The sequence below is a fragment of the Hemiscyllium ocellatum genome, chromosome 10 (genome assembly GCF_020745735.1).
Source record: "Hemiscyllium ocellatum isolate sHemOce1 chromosome 10, sHemOce1.pat.X.cur, whole genome shotgun sequence".
NCBI lineage: Eukaryota > Metazoa > Chordata > Chondrichthyes > Orectolobiformes > Hemiscylliidae > Hemiscyllium > Hemiscyllium ocellatum.
Window position 1 is genome coordinate 96893185 of NC_083410.1, and position 14709 is coordinate 96907893.

The following is a 14709-nucleotide window of genomic DNA, read 5'->3' on the forward strand; positions in this document are numbered from 1 at the left end:
CCCCACCCTGTCCCCATCACTCTCTCTCTCTCTCTCATTCCCCCACCCTGTCCCCATCACTCTCTCTCTCTCTCTCATTCCCCCACCCTGTCCCCATCACTCTCTCTCTCTCTCTCATTCCCCCACCCTGTCCCCATCACTCTCTCTCTCTCTCTCATTCCCCCACCCTGTCCCCATCACTCTCTCTCTCTCTCTCATTCCCCCACCCTGTCCCCATCGCGCTCTCTCTCTCTCTCATTCCCCCACCCTGTCCCCATCACTCTCTCTCTCTCTCTCATTCCCCCACCCTGTCCCCATCACTCTCTCTCTCTCATTCCCCCACCCTGTCCCCATCACTCTCTCTCTCTCTCATTCCCCCACCCTGTCCCCATCACTCACTCTCTCTCTCTCTCATTCCCCCACCCTGTCCCCATCACTCTCTCTCTCTCTCTCTCATTCCCCCACCCTGTCCCCATCACTCTCTCTCTCTCTCTCATTCCCCCACCCTGTCCCCATCACTCTCTCTCTCTCTCATTCCCCCACCCTGTCCCCATCACACACTCTCTCTCTCATTCCCCCACCCTGTCCCCATTGCTCTCTCTCTCATTCCCCCACCATGTCCCCATCGCGCTCTCTCTCAATCCCCCACCCTGTCCCCATCGCGCTCTCTCTCATTCCCCCACCCTGTCCCCATCACTCTCTCTCTCTCTCTCATTCCCCCACCCTGTCCCCATCGCTCTCTCTCTCATTCCCCCACCCTGTCCCCATCGCTGTCTCTCTCATTCCCCCACCCTGTCCCCATCGCTGTCTCTCTCATTCCCCCACCCTGTCCCCATCGCGCTCTCTCTCAATCCCCCACCCTGTCCCCATCGCTCTCTCTCTCAATCCCCCACCCTGTCCCCATCGCTCTCTCTCTCATTCCCCCACCCTGTCCCCATCGCGCTCTCTCTCATTCCCCCACCCTGTCCCCATCGCGCTCTCTCTCATTCCCCCACCCTGTCCCCATCGCTCTCTCTCTCTCAATCCCCCACCCTGTCCCCATCGCGCTCTCTCTCTCTCTCTCTCTCTCATTCCTCCACCCTGTCCCCATCACACTCTCTCTCTCAATCCCCCACCCTGTCCCCATCACACTCTCTCTCTCAATCCCCCACCCTGTCCCCATCGCTGTCTCTCTCAATCCCCCACCCTGTCCCCATCGCTGTCTCTCTCAATCCCCCACCCTGTCCCCATCGCGCTCTCTCTCAATCCCCCACCCTGTCCCCATCGCTCTCTCTCTCATTCCCCCACCCTGTCCCCATCGCTCTCTCTCTCATTCCCCCACCCTGTCCCCATCGCTCTCTCTCTCTCTCAATCCCCCACCCTGTCCCCATCGCGCTCTCTCTCAATCCCCCACCCTGTCCCCATCGCGCTCTCTCTCATTCCCCCACCCTGTCCCCATCGCGCTCTCTCTCATTCCCCCACCCTGTCCCCATCGCTCTCTCTCTCTTTCCCCCACCCTGTCCCCATCGCGCTCTCTCTCATTCCCCCACCCTGTCCCCATCGCGCTCTCTCTCATTCCCCCACCCTGTCCCCATCGCTCTCTCTCTCAATCCCCCACCCTGTCCCCATCGCGCTCTCTCTCATTCCCCCACCCTGTCCCCATCGCTCTCTCTCTCATTCCCCCACCCTGTCCCCATCGCTCTCTCTCTCATTCCCCCACCCTGTCCCCATCGCTCTCTCTCTCTCATTCCCCCACCCTGTCCCCATCGCTCTCTCTCTCTCATTCCCCCACCCTGTCCCCATCGCTCTCTCTCTCATTCCCCCACCCTGTCCCCATCGCTCTCTCTCTCATTCCCCCACCCTGTCCCCATCGCGCTCTCTCTCATTCCCCCACCCTGTCCCCATCGCTCTCTCTCTCTCTCAATCCCCCACCCTGTCCCCATCACTCTCTCTCTCTCTTTCCCCCACCCTGTCCCCATCGCGCTCTCTCTCATTCCCCCACCCTGTCCCCATCGCGCGCTCTCTCATTCCCCCACCCTGTCCCCATCGTGCGCTCTCACATTCCCCCACCCTGTCCCCATCGTGCGCTCTCTCATTCCCCCACCCTGTCCCCATCGTGCGCTCTCTCATTCCCCCACCCTGTCCCCATCGCGCTCTCTCTCAATCCCCCACCCTGTCCCCATCACTCTCTCTCTCTCAATCCCCCACCCTGTCCCCATCGCGCTCTCTCTCTCTCTCTCTCTCTCTCAATCCCCCACCCTGTCCCCATCACTCTCTCTCTCTCATTCCCCCACCCTGTCCCCATCGCCCTCTCTCTCTCATTCCCCCACCCTGTCCCCATCGCGCTCTCTCTCAATCCCCCACCCTGTCCCCATCACACTCTCTCTCTCTCTCTCAATCCCCCACCCTGTCCCCATCGCGCTCTCTCTCAATCCCCCACCCTGTCCCCATCGCGCTCTCTCTCAATCCCCCACCCTGTCCCCATCGCGCTCTCTCTCAATCCCCCACCCTGTCCCCATCGCGCTCTCTCTCATTCCCCCACCCTGTCCCCATCACTCTCTCTCTCTCTCTCTCACATTCCCCCACCCTGTCCCCATCACTCTCTCTCTCTCAATCCCCCACCCTGTCCCCATCACACTCTCTCTCTCAATCCGCCACCCTGTCCCCATCGCTGTCTCTCTCAATCCCCCACCCTGTCCCCATCGCTCTCTCTCTCATTCCCCCACCCTGTCCCCATCGCGCTCTCTCTCATTCCCCCACCCTGTCCCCATCGCTCTCTCTCTCATTCCCCCACCCTGTCCCCATCGCTCTCTCTCTCTCATTCCCCCACCCTGTCCCCATCGCTCTCTCTCTCTCATTCCCCCACCCTGTCCCCATCGCTCTCTCTCTCTCATTCCCCCACCCTGTCCCCATCGCTCTCTCTCTCATTCCCCCACCCTGTCCCCATCGCGCTCTCTCTCATTCCCCCACCCTGTCCCCATCGCTCTCTCTCTCTCTCAATCCCCCACCCTGTCCCCATCGCTCTCTCTCTCTCATTCCCCCACCCTGTCCCCATCGCTCTCTCTCTCTCTCAATCCCCCACCCTGTCCCCATCGCTCTCTCTCTCTCTTTCCCCCACCCTGTCCCCATCGCTCTCTCTCTCATTCCCCCACCCTGTCCCCATCGCGCTCTCTCTCAATCCCCCACCCTGTCCCCATCGCGCTCTCTCTCAATCCCCCACCCTGTCCCCATCGCGCTCTCTCTCAATCCCCCACCCTGTCCCCATCACTCTCTCTCTCTCTCAATCCCCCACCCTGTCCCCATCGCGCTCTCTCTCAATCCCCCACCCTGTCCCCATCACTCTTTCTCTCTCTCAATCCCCCACCCTGTCCCCATCACTCTCTCTATCTCAATCCCCCACCCTGTCCCCATCGCTCTCTCTCTCAATCCCCCACCCTGTCCCCATCGCTCTCTCTCTCATTCCCCCACCCTGTCCCCATCGCGCTCTCTCTCATTCCCCCACCCTGTCCCCATCACTCTCTCTCTCTTTCCCCCACCCTGTCCCCATCGCTCTCTCTCTCATTCCCCCACCCTGTCCCCATCGCTCTCTCTCTCATTCCCCCACCCTGTCCCCATCGCGCTCTCTCTCATTCCCCCACCCTGTCCCCATCGCGCTCTCTCTCATTCCCCCACCCTGTCCCCATCGCTCTCTCTCTCTCAATCCCCCACCCTGTCCCCATCGCGCTCTCTCTCAATCCCCCACCCTGTCCCCATCGCGCTCTCTCTCAATCCCCCACCCTGTCCCCATCGCGCTCTCTCTCAATCCCCCACCCTGTCCCCATCGCGCGCTCTCTCATTCCCCCACCCTGTCCCCATCGCGCTCTCTCTCATTCCCCCACCCTGTCCCCATCGCGCTCTCTCTCATTCCCCCACCCTGTCCCCATCGCGCTCTCTCTCATTCCCCCACCCTGTCCCCATCGCGCGCTCTCTCATTCCCCCACCCTGTCCCCATCGCGCGCTCTCTCATTCCCCCACCCTGTCCCCATCGCGCGCGCTCTCATTCCCCCACCCTGTCCCCATCGCGCGCGCTCTCATTCCCCCACCCTGTCCCCATCGCGCGCGCTCTCATTCCCCCACCCTGTCCCCATCGCGCGCTCTCTCATTCCCCCACCCTGTCCCCATCGCGCGCTCTCTCATTCCCCCACCCTGTCCCCATCGCGCTCTCTCTCATTCCCCCACCCTGTCCCCATCGCGCTCTCTCTCATTCCCCCACCCTGTCCCCATCGCGCTCTCTCTCATTCCCCCACCCTGTCCCCATCGCGCTCTCTCTCATTCCCCCACCCTGTCCCCATCTCATTCCCCCACCCTGTCCCCATCGCGCGCTCTCTCATTCCCCCACCCTGTCCCCATCGCGCGCTCTCTCATTCCCCCACCCTGTCCCCATCGCGCGCGCTCTCATTCCCCCACCCTGTCCCCATCGCGCGCGCTCTCATTCCCCCACCCTGTCCCCATCGCGCGTGCTCTCATTCCCCCACCCTGTCCCCATCGCGCGCTCTCTCATTCCCCCACCCTGTCCCCATCGCGCGCTCTCTCATTCCCCCACCCTGTCCCCATCGCGCTCTCTCTCATTCCCCCACCCTGTCCCCATCGCGCTCTCTCTCATTCCCCCACCCTGTCCCCATCGCGCTCTCTCTCATTCCCCCACCCTGTCCCCATCGCGCGCTCTCTCATTCCCCCACCCTGTCCCCATCGCGCGCTCTCTCATTCCCCCACCCTGTCCCCATCGCGCGCGCTCTCATTCCCCCACCCTGTCCCCATCGCGCGCGCTCTCATTCCCCCACCCTGTCCCCATCGCGCGCGCTCTCATTCCCCCACCCTGTCCCCATCGCGCGCGCTCTCATTCCCCCACCCTGTCCCCATCGCGCGCGCTCTCATTCCCCCACCCTGTCCCCATCGCGCTCTCTCTCATTCCCCCACCCTGTCCCCATCGCGCTCTCTCTCATTCCCCCACCCTGTCCCCATCGCGCTCTCTCTCATTCCCCCACCCTGTCCCCATCGCGCTCTCTCTCATTCCCCCACCCTGTCCCCATCGCGCTCTCTCTCATTCCCCCACCCTGTCCCCATCGCGCTCTCTCTCATTCCCCCACCCTGTCCCCATCGCGCTCTCTCTCATTCCCCCACCCTGTCCCCATCGCGCCCTCTCTCATTCCCCCACCCTGTCCCCATCGCGCCCTCTCTCATTCCCCCACCCTGTCCCCATCGCGCCCTCTCTCATTCCCCCACCCTGTCCCCATCGCGCCCTCTCTCATTCCCCCACCCTGTCCCCATCGCGCCCTCTCTCATTCCCCCACCCTGTCCCCATCGCGCCCTCTCTCATTCCCCCACCCTGTCCCCATCGCGCCCTCTCTCATTCCCCCACCCTGTCCCCATCGCGCCCTCTCTCATTCCCCCACCCTGTCCCCATCGCGCCCTCTCTCATTCCCCCACCCTGTCCCCATCGCGCCCTCTCTCATTCCCCCACCCTGTCCCCATCGCGCCCTCTCTCATTCCCCCACCCTGTCCCCATCGCGCCCTCTCTCATTCCCCCACCCTGTCCCCATCGCGCCCTCTCTCATTCCCCCACCCTGTCCCCATCGCGCCCTCTCTCATTCCCCCACCCTGTCCCCATCGCGCCCTCTCTCATTCCCCCACCCTGTCCCCATCGCGCCCTCTCTCATTCCCCCACCCTGTCCCCATCGCGCCCTCTCTCATTCCCCCACCCTGTCCCCATCGCGCCCTCTCTCATTCCCCCACCCTGTCCCCATCGCGCCCTCTCTCATTCCCCCACCCTGTCCCCATCGCGCCCTCTCTCATTCCCCCACCCTGTCCCCATCGCGCCCTCTCTCATTCCCCCACCCTGTCCCCATCGCGCCCTCTCTCATTCCCCCACCCTGTCCCCATCGCGCCCTCTCTCATTCCCCCACCCTGTCCCCATCGCGCCCTCTCTCATTCCCCCACCCTGTCCCCATCGCGCCCTCTCTCATTCCCCCACCCTGTCCCCATCGCGCCCTCTCTCATTCCCCCACCCTGTCCCCATCGCGCCCTCTCTCATTCCCCCACCCTGTCCCCATCGCGCCCTCTCTCATTCCCCCACCCTGTCCCCATCGCGCCCTCTCTCATTCCCCCACCCTGTCCCCATCGCGCCCTCTCTCATTCCCCCACCCTGTCCCCATCGCGCCCTCTCTCATTCCCCCACCCTGTCCCCATCGCGCCCTCTCTCATTCCCCCACCCTGTCCCCATCGCGCTCTCTCTCTCTCATTCCCCCACCCTGTCCCCATCGCTCTCTCTCTCTCTCATTCCCCCACCCTGTCCCCATCGCTCTCTCTCTCTCTCATTCCCCCACCCTGTCCCCATCGCTCTCTCTCTCTCTCATTCCCCCACCCTGTCCCCATCGCGCGCTCTCTCATTCCCCCACCCTGTCCCCATCGCGCCCTGTCCCCATCGCGCGCGTTCTCATTCCCCCACCCTGTCCCCATCGCGCGCGTTCTCATTCCCCCACCCTGTCCCCATCGCGCCCTCTCTCATTCCCCCACCCTGTCCCCATCGCGCCCTCTCTCATTCCCCCACCCTGTCCCCATCGCGCCCTCTCTCATTCCCCCACCCTGTCCCCATCGCGCCCTCTCTCATTCCCCCACCCTGTCCCCATCGCGCCCTCTCTCATTCCCCCACCCTGTCCCCATCGCGCCCTCTCTCATTCCCCCACCCTGTCCCCATCGCGCCCTCTCTCATTCCCCCACCCTGTCCCCATCGCGCCCTCTCTCATTCCCCCACCCTGTCCCCATCGCGCCCTCTCTCATTCCCCCACCCTGTCCCCATCGCGCCCTCTCTCATTCCCCCACCCTGTCCCCATCGCGCCCTCTCTCATTCCCCCACCCTGTCCCCATCGCGCCCTGTCCCCATCGCGCGCTCTCTCATTCCCCCGCCCTGTCCCCATCGCGCTCTCTCTCTCTCATTCCCCCACCCTGTCCCCATCGCTCTCTCTCTCTCTCATTCCCCCACCCTGTCCCCATCGCGCTCTCTCTCTCTCATTCCCCCACCCTGTCCCCATCGCTCTCTCTCTCTCTCATTCCCCCACCCTGTCCCCATCGCTCTCTCTCTCTCTCATTCCCCCACCCTGTCCCCATCGCTCTCTCTCTCTCTCATTCCCCCACCCTGTCCCCATCGCGCGCTCTCTCATTCCCCCACCCTGTCCCCATCGCGCCCTGTCCCCATCGCGCGCTCTCTCATTCCCCCACCCTGTCCCCATCGCGCGCGTTCTCATTCCCCCACCCTGTCCCCATCGCGCCCTCTCTCATTCCCCCACCCTGTCCCCATCGCGCCCTCTCTCATTCCCCCACCCTGTCCCCATCGCGCCCTCTCTCATTCCCCCACCCTGTCCCCATCGCGCCCTCTCTCATTCCCCCACCCTGTCCCCATCGCGCCCTCTCTCATTCCCCCACCCTGTCCCCATCGCGCCCTCTCTCATTCCCCCACCCTGTCCCCATCGCGCCCTCTCTCATTCCCCCACCCTGTCCCCATCGCGCCCTCTCTCATTCCCCCACCCTGTCCCCATCGCGCCCTCTCTCATTCCCCCACCCTGTCCCCATCGCGCCCTCTCTCATTCCCCCACCCTGTCCCCATCGCGCCCTCTCTCATTCCCCCACCCTGTCCCCATCGCGCCCTGTCCCCATCGCGCGCTCTCTCATTCCCCCGCCCTGTCCCCATCGCGCTCTCTCTCTCTCATTCCCCCACCCTGTCCCCATCGCTCTCTCTCTCTCTCATTCCCCCACCCTGTCCCCATCGCTCTCTCTCTCTCTCATTCCCCCACCCTGTCCCCATCGCTCTCTCTCTCTCTCATTCCCCCACCCTGTCCCCATCGCGCGCTCTCTCATTCCCCCACCCTGTCCCCATCGCGCCCTGTCCCCATCGCGCCCTCTCTCATTCCCCCACCCTGTCCCCATCGCGCCCTGTCCCCATCGCGCGCTCTCTCATTCCCCCACCCTGTCCCCATCGCGCTCTCTCTCTCTCATTCCCCCACCCTGTCCCCATCGCTCTCTCTCTCTCTCATTCCCCCACCCTGTCCCCATCGCTCTCTCTCTCTCTCATTCCCCCACCCTGTCCCCATCGCTCTCTCTCTCTCTCATTCCCCCACCCTGTCCCCATCGCGCGCTCTCTCATTCCCCCACCCTGTCCCCATCGCGCCCTGTCCCCATCGCGCGCTCTCTCATTCCCCCACCCTGTCCCCATCGCGCGCGTTCTCATTCCCCCACCCTGTCCCCATCGCGCCCTCTCTCATTCCCCCACCCTGTCCCCATCGCGCCCTCTCTCATTCCCCCACCCTGTCCCCATCGCGCCCTCTCTCATTCCCCCACCCTGTCCCCATCGCGCCCTCTCTCATTCCCCCACCCTGTCCCCATCGCGCCCTCTCTCATTCCCCCACCCTGTCCCCATCGCGCCCTCTCTCATTCCCCCACCCTGTCCCCATCGCGCCCTCTCTCATTCCCCCACCCTGTCCCCATCGCGCCCTCTCTCATTCCCCCACCCTGTCCCCATCGCGCCCTCTCTCATTCCCCCACCCTGTCCCCATCGCGCCCTCTCTCATTCCCCCACCCTGTCCCCATCGCGCCCTCTCTCATTCCCCCACCCTGTCCCCATCGCGCGCTCTCTCATTCCCCCACCCTGTCCCCATCGCGCCCTCTCTCATTCCCCCACCCAGTCCCCATCGCGCCCTGTCCCCATCGCGCGCTCTCTCATTCCCCCGCCCTGTCCCCATCGCGCTCTCTCTCTCTCATTCCCCCACCCGGTCCCCATCGCTCTCTCTCTCTCTCATTCCCCCACCCTGTCCCCATCGCTCTCTCTCTCTCTCATTCCCCCACCCTGTCCCCATCGCTCTCTCTCTCTCTCATTCCCCCACCCTGTCCCCATCGCGCGCTCTCTCATTCCCCCACCCTGTCCCCATCGCGCCCTGTCCCCATCGCGCCCTCTCTCATTCCCCCACCCTGTCCCCATCGCGCCCTGTCCCCATCGCGCGCTCTCTCATTCCCCCACCCTGTCCCCATCGCGCGCTCTCTCATTCCCCCACCCTGTCCCCATCGCGCTCTCTCTCTCTCATTCCCCCACCCTGTCCCCATCGCTCTCTCTCTCTCTCATTCCCCCACCCTGTCCCCATCGCTCTCTCTCTCTCTCATTCCCCCACCCTGTCCCCATCGCTCTCTCTCTCATTCCCCCACCCTGTCCCCATCGCGCGCTCTCTCATTCCCCCACCCTGTCCCCATCGCGCCCTGTCCCCATCGCGCGCTCTCTCATTCCCCCACCCTGTCCCCATCGCGCGCGTTCTCATTCCCCCACCCTGTCCCCATCGCGCCCTCTCTCATTCCCCCACCCTGTCCCCATCGCGCCCTCTCTCATTCCCCCACCCTGTCCCCATCGCGCCCTCTCTCATTCCCCCACCCTGTCCCCATCGCGCCCTCTCTCATTCCCCCACCCTGTCCCCATCGCGCCCTCTCTCATTCCCCCACCCTGTCCCCATCGCGCCCTCTCTCATTCCCCCACCCTGTCCCCATCGCGCCCTCTCTCATTCCCCCACCCTGTCCCCATCGCGCCCTCTCTCATTCCCCCACCCTGTCCCCATCGCGCCCTCTCTCATTCCCCCACCCTGTCCCCATCGCGCCCTCTCTCATTCCCCCACCCTGTCCCCATCGCGCCCTCTCTCATTCCCCCACCCTGTCCCCATCGCGCCCTCTCTCATTCCCCCACCCTGTCCCCATCGCGCCCTCTCTCATTCCCCCACCCTGTCCCCATCGCGCCCTCTCTCATTCCCCCACCCTGTCCCCATCGCGCCCTGTCCCCATCGCGCGCTCTCTCATTCCCCCGCCCTGTCCCCATCGCGCTCTCTCTCTCTCATTCCCCCACCCTGTCCCCATCGCTCTCTCTCTCTCTCATTCCCCCACCCTGTCCCCATCGCTCTCTCTCTCTCTCATTCCCCCACCCTGTCCCCATCGCTCTCTCTCTCTCTCATTCCCCCACCCTGTCCCCATCGCTCTCTCTCTCTCTCATTCCCCCACCCTGTCCCCATCGCGCGCTCTCTCATTCCCCCACCCTGTCCCCATCGCGCCCTGTCCCCATCGCGCGCTCTCTCATTCCCCCACCCTGTCCCCATCGCGCGCGTTCTCATTCCCCCACCCTGTCCCCATCGCTCTCTCTCTCATTCCCCCACCCTGTCCCCATCGCGCGCTCTCTCATTCCCCCACCCTGTCCCCATCGCGCTCTCTCTCAATCCCCCACCCTGTCCCCATCACTCACTCTCTCTCTCATTCCCCCACCCTGTCCCCATCGCGCGCTCTCTCATTCCCCCACCCTGTCCCCATCGCGCTCTCTCTCAATCCCCCACCCTGTCCCCATCACTCACTCTCTCTCTCATTCCCCCACCCTGTCCCCATCACTCACTCTCTCTCTCATTCCCCCACCCTGTCCCCATCGCTCTCTCTCTCATTCCCCCACCCTGTCCCCATCGCTCTCTCTCTCATTCCCCCACCCTGTCCCCATCGCTCTCTCTCTCATTCCCCCACCCTGTCCCCATCGCGCTCTCTCATTCCCCCACCCTGTCCCCATCGCGCGCTCTCTCATTCCCCCACCCTGTCCCCATCGCGCTCTCTCTCATTCCCCCACCCTGTCCCCATCGCGCTCTCTCTCATTCCCCCACCCTGTCCCCATCGCGCTCTCTCTCATTCCCCCACCCTGTCCCCATCGCGCTCTCTCTCATTCCCCCACCCTGTCCCCATCGCTCTCTCTCTCATTCCCCCACCCTGTCCCCATCGCTCTCTCTCGTTCCCCCACCCTGTCCCCATCACTTTCACTCATTTCCCCCACCCTGTCCCCATAACTCTCTCTCATTCCCCCCCCCGTCCCCATCACTCTCTCTCATTCCCCCACCCTGTCCCCATCACTCTCTCTCATTCCCCCACCCTGTCCCCATCACTCTCTCTCATTCCCCCACCCTGTCCCCATCACTCTCTCTCATTCCCCCACCCTGTCCCCATCACTCTCTCTCATTTCCCCCACCCTGTCCCCATCACGCACTCTCGTTCCCCCATCCTGTCCCCATCACGCGCTCTCGTTCCCCCACATCTCCTCCACCCCCCCATCTCTCCTTACTGTTACTATCCTTCAAGTCATTTCCCCCTCTACCACCCACCCCAGCCTGAATCATCTCCCTCCACGACCCAAACCTATCAACCCCCCCCCCCCCCCAACTCCCTTGCACAGTGACAGAAAGTACCAGTTTCAGTTGACTGTAGAGCTTCAAGCAAGAACTTTGTTTTGAGACTATGACCAGCTCAGGATATTCGTGACTGAAGAAATGCTAATGATATCACAGTAGCCTGCCAAATATCACTGGAATGAAGATACTGTGATAAAAAGCAAATTACTGTGAATGGTGAAAATCTAAAGCAAACATTACAAAATGTTCTGTCTAATTCCCTCTACACTGCTGCTGCTAGCCCTTCTGAGTTTCAACAACAGTTTCCGTGTTAGTTATAAACGATACTGTGCTTCATTGATTTCATTTTGTGTTGATGATTAGACCATGAAGCGCGTACGTACAGAACAGATTCAGACTGCAGTGGGGCACTACCTCCGAAGAAGACAATATGTTGACTCTGATGGAGCCCTGAAGCAAGGACCCAAGTTTTCTCAGACTGCAGAAGAAATGGCAACTAACTTAACAGGTATGTCAGAGATCAAATCAAGCAACAACCTGAATCATTGCATCTATTTTCGTGACCAGGTGTCAGTATCAAGCTGGTCAGAGTAAAGCTCCTCATTTGACATGTATATAAAGTGAAATTAAGTGAACATGAATGTATCTACTCAGTCTTAAATATACTCCATTTCCTGGTCTCCATATCCTTCTGTGGCAATAATTCCATACACTCACCACTCTCTGGCTGAAGAAGTTCCTCTATCTCTGTTACTAAGGCTGTGCCCTCAGATTGTAGTCTCTCCTACCAATGGAAACATCTTCCCAGTGTCTTCTCTGTCCAGATCATTCAGTTTTCTTTAAGTTTCAATTAAATTCCCCCTTATCCTTCTAAACTCCATTTGAGTATAGACCCAGAGTCCTCGAACGTTCCTCCTGGGACCATTCTCGTGAACCTGCTCTGAACACGCTGCAGGACCAGTACATCCTTCCTAAGATATGGGGCCTAAAACAGTGCCTCAGAAGTATAAACCTGCTTTTATATTCAAGTCATCTCAAAATAAATGCCATCACTACCTTTCTTACTCAGCCTACAAGTTTACTTAGAGAACCCTGGACTATAACTCAAGTCTCTTTGCATCTCAGATTTCTGAATTTTCTCCCCATTTAGAAAATAGTCTCTGCCTCTATTCTTCCTACCTAAATGCAAGACCTCACACTTTCCCACATTGTGCTCCATCTCCCACTTCTTTGCCCCCCTCCTAACTTGTCCAAATCCTACTGCAGCTTTCCTACCTCCTCAATGCTACCTCTCCCTCCACCTATCTTTGTATTGTCTGCAAAATAGCCAGAATGCCCTCCATTCCTTCATCTAAATTGTTAATGTATAAAGTGAAAAGTTGTGGTCCCAACACTGAGCCTTGCGGAACACCACCTGTCATCGGCTGCCATCCTGAAAAAAACCTTTTTATCCCCACACACTGCTTTCTGCCAAACAGCCAAACCACTATCTATGCTAGCACCTTGCCTCTAACACCATGGGCCCTTGTCTTACTCAGTGGCCTCCTGTGCGGCACCTTGTCAAAGGCCTCCTTGCAGTCCAGGTAGATAAAGTCCATTGGCTCTCCTTGGTCGAACCCGCTCCTTACTGTCTCAACAAAGTCCAGCAGATTTGTCAGTCATGACCTCCCCTTGATGAAACTATGCTGATTTTGCCCTATTTTATCACACACTGCCATGTATTTCAAAGTCTCATCCATCAGGATGGATTACAGGATCTTAACCCACGACTGAGATTAGGCTAATTGGTCTGTAATTTTCTATCTTTTGCTTTACTCTCTTTTTAAACATGGGTGTCACGTTCAAGATTTTCCAGTCCTCTGGAACCCTCCCTGATTCTAGCGATTCCTGAAAGATCACCACTAATACCCCCACTGTCTCTTCAGCTACCTCCTTTAGAACGCTGGGGTGTAGTCCGTCTGGTCCAGATGATTTATCCACCTTCATGCCGTTCAGTTTTCTAGCACCTTCTCCTTGATGGCCACCACACTCAGTTCTGCCCCTTTACTCTCTTGAATTTTTGAGGTATTATTCGGTCTTCCACCGTGAAGACTGACATGAAGTAATTATTCAGTTCCTCAACCATTTCCTTGTTCCCTATGACTCTCTCTCCTGCGTCATTTTCCAGCACCCCAATGTCTACCTTTGCCTGTCTTTTGCCCTTTACATGTCGAAAGAAACTCTTACAGTCTTTCTATATATTACAGGCGAGCTTACCCTCATTTAATCTTCTCCTTCCTTATTTCTTTCTTTTATTGCCCTTTGGTCTTTGTATGCTTCCCAGTCCTCTGGTTTCCCACTGCCCTTTGCTGCATATGCTTTCTGTTTTGTTTTTATGCTATCCCTGACTTTGCTAGTCAGCCATGGTTTCCTCTTGGTCCCTGTACCATGCTCCTTTCTCCTCAGGATCTCTGCTGTCTCTCCTGAATTATACCTAGAAACTCCTGCCATTGCTGTTCTGCTGTCTTTCCTGCTAGGCTCCTCTCCCAGTCAATCCTACTCAGCTCCTCCCTCATGCCTCTGTAATTGCCTTTATTCAGCTCTAATACCGTTACCTCTGATTCTATCTTCTCCCTCTCAAATTAGAGTAAATTCAACCATATTATGATCACTGCCTCTTCAGTGTTTCTTCACCTTAAGCTCCCTTATCAAGTCTGCGTCATTGTGCAGCACTAAATCCAGTATTGCCTGTTCCCTAGTGGGCTCCACCACAAGCTGCTCCAAAAAGCTATCCCGTAGACATTCCACAAATTCTTTTTCTTGTAATCCATTACCAAGCTGATTTTCCCAGTTCCCTGATACCTTTAATATCTAAAAATCTATCAATCAATTCCTGTCAGTGACTGGGCCTCCATAGTTCTCTGGGGTAGAAAATTTAAATAATTACCAAGGGCCTGTATAACTGCTGTAACCTGTCATGTCTTGGAACCATCTGCCACATATAAAGCAAGGTCTGTAGGGAGGAGTAGCAATCGGACCAGCTTACTTTGATTCAGGGTACCTCTTGTGCAGGCAGAGTGAAAACAAATGTCATGACAATGTAGTCAGAGGGAATAGATACACTATGCAGCAAGGAGCAAGATTCACCAAATTTAAGTGCTGAGTCTCAAGGGCAATCATTTCTGATTTGTTACCTAAGCCATGTGCTAATTGTCAGAGGGCACATAAGATGAGGAGAATGTGTGAGGCACTGGCCTCAGTACTGAAGCAAGTGAGGCCTGTACCGCTGGGGCAATATATACCTGAACCACTGCGGCCAGTGTTCTGGCAAACCATAGAACTAGGGAAGTAGGGAGTGATTCAAACTGAGTAATGTGGGTGAGGGATCATGCTTGGGGTAGACATTGCATTTGAAGGGGTACAGACATTGCAGGAGAGCAAATAGTAATTTGGGAAATGAAAGTCAGAGAATGACGGAAAAGTACAGAGAAAATAAACCTAAGCATATGCCAACAGTCAAAGATGGATGTCACCAAGATGCACAAGAGTCGAA

The 14709-nt window shown here is 59.4% G+C and overlaps 1 protein-coding gene across 1 annotated transcript in view; it reads left to right on the plus strand.

The window, feature by feature from the left end:
• taf5l (TAF5-like RNA polymerase II, p300/CBP-associated factor (PCAF)-associated factor) overlaps window positions 1-14709 on the plus strand; it is a 51168-nt gene that overhangs the window by 775 nt on the left and 35684 nt on the right. Inside the window, exon 2 of the mRNA XM_060831060.1 lies at window positions 11541-11685. Coding sequence (XP_060687043.1) covers window positions 11544-11685 — 142 coding nt within the window. The 5' untranslated portion in view covers window positions 11541-11543. The remainder of the gene's footprint in view (window positions 1-11540; window positions 11686-14709) is intronic.